Source organism: Mytilus trossulus, unplaced genomic scaffold (assembly GCF_036588685.1).
Source record: "Mytilus trossulus isolate FHL-02 unplaced genomic scaffold, PNRI_Mtr1.1.1.hap1 h1tg000373l__unscaffolded, whole genome shotgun sequence".
In the NCBI taxonomy this organism is placed as follows: Eukaryota; Metazoa; Mollusca; class Bivalvia; order Mytilida; family Mytilidae; genus Mytilus; species Mytilus trossulus.
The window spans coordinates 1,388,341-1,396,814 of record NW_026963340.1 but is presented as its reverse complement, the minus strand read 5'-3'; the positions used below and the strand labels follow the sequence as shown (position 1 = coordinate 1,396,814).

The 8,474-nt window shown below is 31.5% G+C and overlaps 1 protein-coding gene across 1 annotated transcript; it reads left to right on the top strand.

Moving 5' to 3' along the window:
* The first annotated feature begins 5,313 nt into the window (after window positions 1-5,313).
* On the top strand, window positions 5,314-6,951 carry LOC134702003 (uncharacterized). Its single transcript, XM_063563113.1, has one exon. The coding sequence runs from the start codon at window positions 5,314-5,316 to the stop codon at window positions 6,949-6,951; it is 1,638 nt and encodes a 545-aa protein (XP_063419183.1).
* Window positions 6,952-8,474: the final 1,523 nt, after the last annotated feature.

Genomic DNA, 8,474 nt, shown 5'->3' with positions numbered 1-8,474 from the left:
TCAAACAAGGAAATGAACAGTGTAGGCAACTGTTTTGAATTTAAAAAAAAAGCCTTTTACATATATAACAATGTTAAATTTTTTGTGCATTTATTTTTGCTTACCGTATTTTCAATAATGGACAAAATTGCATGATTGAATATTGTAATTTAAGAAAAATCAGCATACATGTTATAAAATGGGAAGTGGAAACTGGGAATTTGACAAAGAGACAACAACCCAATCAAAGAGCAGACAATGGCCGAAGGTCACCTATGGGTTTTCAATGCAGTGAGAAGATTTCGGCACTGGTCTTCAGCTCATAAATATGTATCAGAAATGACAATGAGATACAGCTTTCAGTTTTATTAATAAAAACCTCACAATAAGTTCTGAATATCAGAATATACAGCATTGCAAGATTCTCTCAAAATGTACACATAGAGCTGAAAAACTGTAAAATTAATCATGCTTATTTAACATTAAAGTCCATGGAGTCCATCTAAATATGCATACTTTTGTACAAAGGAATATCAGTATGCAATAGACACCAAGTTTTCAAAAATAAGAGTATCTATGCCATTAATTTACGACAATATTTTCAATCAAGTAATAATTTCGGTTTGTTTAAATATTTTGGAGGTTAGTATGACCTCCTTTTTTGGTGATGATGTTTTCGTTTTAAAGTTGAGAAAATTGTTTGTACCAACTAAAATAAAAACACAAAGTCAATCTAGAATTATGTTTTTATCATTTTTTTATGTTTAGGTTGTCAGCAAGATGAAAAGGACAAGTATGCAGTTCAAAATTCAAAATGTGGATAAGCTGAGGTTCAAGGTCTTACCTTTGCAGATTTTCAAATTTTGCATGAATGAATTCAAAGGTTATATGATGGACAGAAGAGAAAGAAAAAAACAACTTTTCAATTATCCTGCTCCTGGATAAATGTAAAACATCTTGTTTTTGGTAAGTTTTATGTTCTGTTTTGATAGTGTTAGTGCATTCATCTGTCCAGTCTTTCCTCTAAATTGTATCCTCTTTAAGTTTTTGGTGAGTGTTCGCCATGTGGATTTACATGTATATACTCAAAATTCAGTACTAATATTAATGGGATTTTAGCATGACATCCTGCCAAATGCTTGTTAATCATGTTTATGTTCCAGAACATACAAGTATTTGTATCTGCATACAGTCTGCCTAATTTTAAAAAGTTGGTCAAGTTTATTAGAAACAAATGTACAGTACAGATCAACATAACTGAAATCTTTGACTTAATAGATTAAAACAAAAAGTTTAATTGCAATTAAAATAAAAACACAGGTTTGGTCAAGCTGGTACCAGACAGTACAAGTATACTTAAATGGTCTGACTGTACACATATGGTGGGACTGTAAGTTCTGGACCGTAAACGTAAGATCCAAATACTGATATGGTCTGGAACATTTATACATGTCTTAAAATTAATATCAAACACATTGGTGTTTTTGAACTTGGTAATAATTTATTGATAGAACTATAATGTTTTGGGATATCAAAATCAAAAATATCCCATTTTTTGCTCACCTGGCCCGAAGGGCCAAGTGAACTTTTCTCATCGCTTGGTGTCCGTCGTCCTCCGTCGTCAAGCGTCCGTAAACTTTTACAAAAATCTTCTCCTCTGAAAGTACTGGGCCAAATGAAACCAAACTTGGCCCCAATCATCATTGGGGTATCTAGTTTAAAAATTGTGTCCAGTGACTCGCCATACCAACCAAGATGGCCGCCATGGCTAAAAATAGAACAGAGGGGTAAAAATGCAGTTTTTGGCTTATAACTCAAAAACCAAAGCATTTAGAGCAAATCTGACAACGAGTTGAAGTGTTTATCAGGTCAAGATCTATCTGCCCTGAAATTTTCAGATGAATCAGACAACCCGTTGTTAGATTGCTGCCCCTGAATTTGTAATTTTAAGGAAATTTTGCTGTTTTTGGTTATTATCTTGAATATTATTATAGATAGAGATAAACTGTAAATAGCAAAAATGTTAAGCAAAGTAAAATCTACAAATAAGTCAACATAATCAAAATGGTCAATTGACCCCCTAAGGAGTTATTGCCCTTTATAGTAAATTTTTAACAATTTTTGGTAAATCTTAGAAATTTTTTTAGAAAAATCTTCTCCTCTGAAACTACTGGGACAAATGAAACCAAACTTGGCCATAATCATCATTGGGGTATTTTGTTTAAAAATTGTGTCCGGTGACCGGGCATACCAAACAAGATGGCCGCTACGGCTACAAATAGAACAGAGGGGTAAAATGCAGTTTTGGGCTTATAACTCAAAAACCAAAGCATTTAGAGTAAATCTGACAAAGAGTTGAAGTGTTTATCAGGTCTAGATCTATCTGCCCTGAAATTTTCAGATGAATCAGACAACCCGTTGTTAGGTTGCTGCCCCTGAATTGGTAATTTTAAGGAAATTTTGCTGTTTTTGGTTATTATCTTAAATATAACTATAGATAGAGATAAACTGTAAACAGCAATAATGTACAGCAAAGTAAGACTTAAAAATAAATCAACATAACCAAAATGGTCAATTGACCCCCTAGGGAGTTATTGCCCTTTTTAGTCAATTTTTAACAATTTTCATAAAATTTGTAAATTTTCACTTAACATTTTTCCACTGAATCTTTTGCTTATTATAGATAAAGATCATTTTAAGCAGCAAGAATGTTTAGAAAAGTAAGATTTACAAACACATCCCCATCATCAAAACACAATTTTGTCATAAATCCATCCGTGTCCTTTAATATTCACATAGACCAAGGTGAGGGACACAGGCTCTTTGGAGCCTCTAGTTACTTTTAATAAAAAAGAAGATTATTGATGTATGTATAAATGTATATTAAAATGAAACAGCAAGCCAACAACACAAAAAATAAGGATGAAACATACATAATTTTTTTGTATCAATGTTATAATTTCCAATATGTTCAAAGAGTTTAAGGTATCTTTTCATTGAAATAAAACACAAATTGAAATCTGTCAGAACTTCAAAAGTTAAAGAAATATTGTTTCTGTTGTCTGCATTTGGTATAATATATTGCAAATTCTTGTAAATAATGGAATGTTATTTTAGTTGTCAGTTTTAACACTGATCTTTATACTGTAAACTCATAAATTATTGCGTGCATTTATTATTGCGATTCTGTCATTTTAGACTTAAATGCGATTTTAAATTTTACGATTTTGAGAAAAATCCTGTTTAATCCATATAAAATATTTCATAATACGAGTTTAAATTATTGCGTTTACAACTCCGTTGCATTTTTGCAATAAAAAAACTCGCATTAATTCTGAATTTACAGTACAAATGTATATATATTATGTATATATTTAAACTGGGAAAATACCCCAATGTTATAAAGAAGAACAAATTAATTGATTGTTATATGGTATTAGAATAGGAAGATGGGGTATATTGCTAATTTGACAACCCTCCATCGGAGACCAAAGGATGTAGGCCGTTAGCAACTGATGACACTGGACAACCTTTAACAATCAGTAAAATCCATACCGCATAGCTATTTTTATTGAAAATCATATTATTGCTACATGTATGCAAACAATTTTGTATAATACATTACTTTAGATTTTATTGGTTCTTTTTCAGAAGGATTGAAATTCACCACCTAGAATAAATGGAGAAAACATAAAAACAAGACCAGAATAAATTCAAAGACAAAAGTTGGATCAGTTATTATTTTCATCACTCAGTCAATGATTTGAAGTTCTTTTAAATACAAAAAAATATTGAACCCACAATAATGTCAAAGTTCTGTGCTGAATGACCAAAAAGTGGACTATACCATCAAACAATGCTGGATGATAAGAAACTATTTATGTTTTGTGTTGAGGGATATTGTGAAAAAAATTAGATTTACTTAAATAGCTACTAGTACATGAAGTATGTTAAGCCTAACAATAGAGTTTTTATTGATTTCAAATGGTAAATAATTGTGTTTCAAGAAAGTATTTTATAATTCGTGAATAAACATAGTTTGATACTTAAATACATTATCTTCTTTGTTATTTAAAAGTTTATTTTTGAACAGTTATAGAACAATATATGCTAAATTAACATTTCCCTACAAAAAAGATATTCAATTAAAAAGATTCATATTATAATAATTAACTACCAATTAGAATACATTGTAACATACACATTACTGTATATTTATATCTATATATTTTTCAATTAGAATCCCATAGGATTTTAATTTGTCCCATGGGATAATGGTCAATCCCATGGGTTTTTGCCCTGTCCCATGGGATATTGAATATCCCATGTTTTTATAATTCAAATTGCAAAATAAATATGAAAGAAACAGTAGAAAACCAATGAAATTATTGAATCCCATGTAATTCCGCACATTTTGGTTATATACATGATATTGTAGCTTTTGTTTGAGGCGGCGGCGGATTTGCAAATGAGTGTTTTGCAAATTAAAAGTGTCCAGTGTTAAATCATTAGAATATGCTTATTGCCAATTCTACTAGGTAAATTATGTCTCTCGTCTATTTTATTCCTTTTCTGTTCTGGTTGAAAGACAATAACAATCAAAACCAAGGAGTAAACAAAGTCTCACAAAACCAAACGACATTTACATCAACAGTTATAAATAATAAATAAGAAACAACACGAACTCCAATAAAAAATGGGAGTAAAATCAGGTGTTCCGGAAGGATAAGCATTTCCTGCACCGTATACGGCACCCGTCGTGTTATTTCTTTGTTCAGTTCGGTAATGATGAAAAGTTATTATGACTGAGGAACATTATCACCCCATATTTGTTGGTATTTGTACAATGTAGTTATAAGAAGATGTGGAATGAGTTTTCATTAGGATGATTAGACAACTTTCCATCCAAGTCACAATTTGTAATAGTAAACCATTATAGGTCAATGCACGGTCTTCAACACGGTGGCGTGGCTCACACTTAACAGTTAGCACTAAAAGGCCCCTAAAAGGCTAGTTTACCTTGTTTTCAAACATGCAACACTTACATTTATGCATGTTTGAGTTTTTGTGTATTTAATGTCGCATTTGAATATACTGAACATCTCAAAATGTGACTATGGATGGTTTGACTCTGGTAGTTTTAGTCATATATCATTTCGATCAATTACAAGTTGCGTTTTAAAAAAAAATGAGATTAAGTTTAAAAACTAGATTGTCAAATGTTAATTGCTTTTACTGCTTAGAAAAACTTGTATACAATACAGAACATGAAGAAAAATCTTTTGATTTAGAGTATAATAAAACCACACCTCTCCTTTTTTTAGACGTTTTCCTATGGCATCGGCTAGTTTATGTGATCCTTGTTCCGAAGCTGACAAGTCTTCAACAGCAACAAAGTATTGTTCTGACTGTGAAGAAAGACTTTGTACAGACTGTGATGAATCACATTGCAGATTCAAAGCCTTCAAATCTCACCATGTTATCGACCTGTTGTCCATTGGATCCAATATTCTTATGTCCGCGAAGAAACACTGCAATGTCCATTCTGAAATGATATTGGATTATTACTGCACAGACCATGAGATCGTATGCTGTAGAGCCTGCATATCTAATGAACACAGGGTTTGTCAGAACGTTCTCCCATTGGAACTTGCCTCGAAAGATGTTAGAAAGTCTGCACTATTTAACGATGTTATGGAAGACATAACGCATCTTATTACAACATTGAATGCTTTAGACAATAACAGACAGTCAAACTTACAATCTATTGAGAAATCTAAATCAGCAATCTCTAAGCAGATCCGAGCAGAAAAATCCAAATTGTTGAAACAATTTGACGAGTTGGAGAGTGAACTTACAATTAGTTTCACATCCCTCCAACAAAGACATGAATCGGAAATTAAAAAACAGAAAGAAGAAATATCACAAGTATTGGTCAATATAAAACAAAACAAACGAGAAATGGATTTCTGGACAGATGATGGATCAAAGATTCAGCTCTTTATATTCTTGCTCCAACAAGTCACAAATATTCATATCGCCGAGGAGAGGATACAGCAGATTGTATCCAATTCACAAGAAATTGATATAACTTTCGATAAAAAAATAGTGGCAACTATTGAGTCTCTCGGGTCACTGTTAGAGTATGTTCAACCATGCCAAATTCAATACAAACCAAAGAAATATCAACAGGCCCAGATAAAGGTAGAACCAATGAAACGCATTGCTGAATTTGAGAAGGATACTGAAGTTAAACTTAAAACTGGGGTGACATATTATCTTCGAGGTGTAGCAATCACAAATGACAATAAACTACTCCTCACTAATGATAGGAAACTGTTTGTCTACAAAGACTGTAAAGATTATAAGACAGAAATAGCATTTTCCTCTCCACCTTTTTGTGTTGCTGTGATACCTTGTACCGACAGAGCTGTTGTTACACTACCGAACGATGTGTCTATACAATTTATAAACACAAAAACTATGAAAAAGGGCAACACAGTAAACGTTGGATTTACATGTCATGGTATCACTGCTGGACGTGACAGAATCTTCGTTGGCAGTAAAGACGGTGCAATCAATTTTTTAGACACCAATGGGAACATTCTAAAGGTAATTCAATATGGATATGGTTATATTAACTTTATAGCATACAATGGTATTTATGATCAATTGATTCTTGGATGTCCTAACAGACTCCTCTGTCTCAAAACTGATGGAACAGTTGTATACAAAAAGAACGTTTCAGGAATAGCAGGTGTAACATTTGATAGACAGGGGAACATTTATTTTGGCGGTTTTAGAACCAACAATATACAGCGAATAACATCAAATAGACGAAACTGTGACGAAATACTGAACGAAGACAATGATATCAACCGTCCGTCTGGTATATGTTTTAATAACGACTTCACAAAACTGTTTGTGATTAATAACGATGGTAAATCTGTTTGTGTATACAAATGCAAGTAAATGTTTTATTTTGTGAAACAACATGCATACTTGAAATTATATTATGTAATTCATCGTGTTACTTAAATAATATTATACAAGTGCAAACTTCTTTTTTTATATTTTCTGTTTAATTGTCGCTTTTTATTTGCGGTTACGAAGAAATAATATTCGGAGAAAAATAAGTTAAGAACAAACAAAGACGAACTAAACAAAAATAATATAAAAATTGAGAATAAAAGTGGAAAAAATAAAAACAAATAGCGTACATAAAAAGCACGCATTATCAAACAATACAAGCAAACAAATGTTAAACAAACACTTACAAAGTCTTCGAAACAAAAAATGAAAAAGCCAAATAGAAATGAACAACTTAAACTCACTTACAAAGAAAAAGAAAAAACCACAAAAAACAAATAAAAAAATGTAGATTCAAGATTTGAAATGATTCAAAATGTTTACCAATTCATCTGCACTCAAAATATTTAAATCGGTACTTTAATTTAGAAACGACATTTATTCTGGATGTGTATGCAGTATCTGTTGTATAGTAGTATAATGTTTGGTGACAATCTTTATATTGTGTATCGCCAACTTGTTTCATTACGAATTTGCACTTATCAGGCAATTATGATACCGTAAGCACTAATGAATATTATCCCGGATTATTCAACAAAAGTATCGATTCAAAGCACAAAATCGCTGTCAAATGGACATATGCAAAACGGCATAGATGAAGAAAATTTGTGTTTCAAGTGTACATGTGTGTTAATTTGTGTTTTGTTATTCCTTGTAGTTGTCATTATATTGAATTCAACGACATAATTAATGTTATATTAATTGTTATCATATAATTAGACTAAATAACATATGATTTTTAACGTATGATAATAGCTTTAAATAAAAGTATCTTCCATATTTTTCGAATTATTGGTTTTCCCGTTTGAATGGTTTTACACTAGTAATTTTGGGGCCCTTTATAGCTTGTTGTTCGGTGTGAGCCAAGGCTCCGTGTTGAAGGCCGTACTTTGACCTATGATGGTTTAATTTTTGAATTGTTGTTTGGATGGAGAGTTGTCTCATTGGCACTCACACCACATCTTCCTATATCTATTAGCAGGCTGATATGAAAAGTTTATCACATGCTTCGATATTTATCACATGCCTTTCCGTAACGTTATCACATGGCATTTCGGTGATACTCGGTAAATTCCGGAAAATACACTTCAATGCTACGTTTTCAGTGGAAAACATTACAAAGTAGTGTACAAAACAATTATTTGAATACAGTTTATTGTGTAAAATAATAAAATTGAATTAAAAAAAATATATCAAATAAATGCATTTTTAAGTTTTTCTGAAACATAATTTAGAAAGTTACTTTAAAAAAGTTGACTTTTCCAAACAATGTTCATTATGTATATTGTTGAATTATGTTTTTGTTGATTCGTCAATATCACAATGTTTTTTTTTGCTCTGTTGAGGCATATGATAGAAAGATTTCATATTGAATGTTACAAATTTTGGGTCCAACGTCCGTGAAC

Excerpts from the sequence above, each read along its gene's own strand:
- LOC134702003 (XM_063563113.1), top strand. The coding sequence starts at position 5,314 with ATGGCATCGGCTAGTTTATGTGATCCTTGTTCCGAAGCTGACAAGTCT.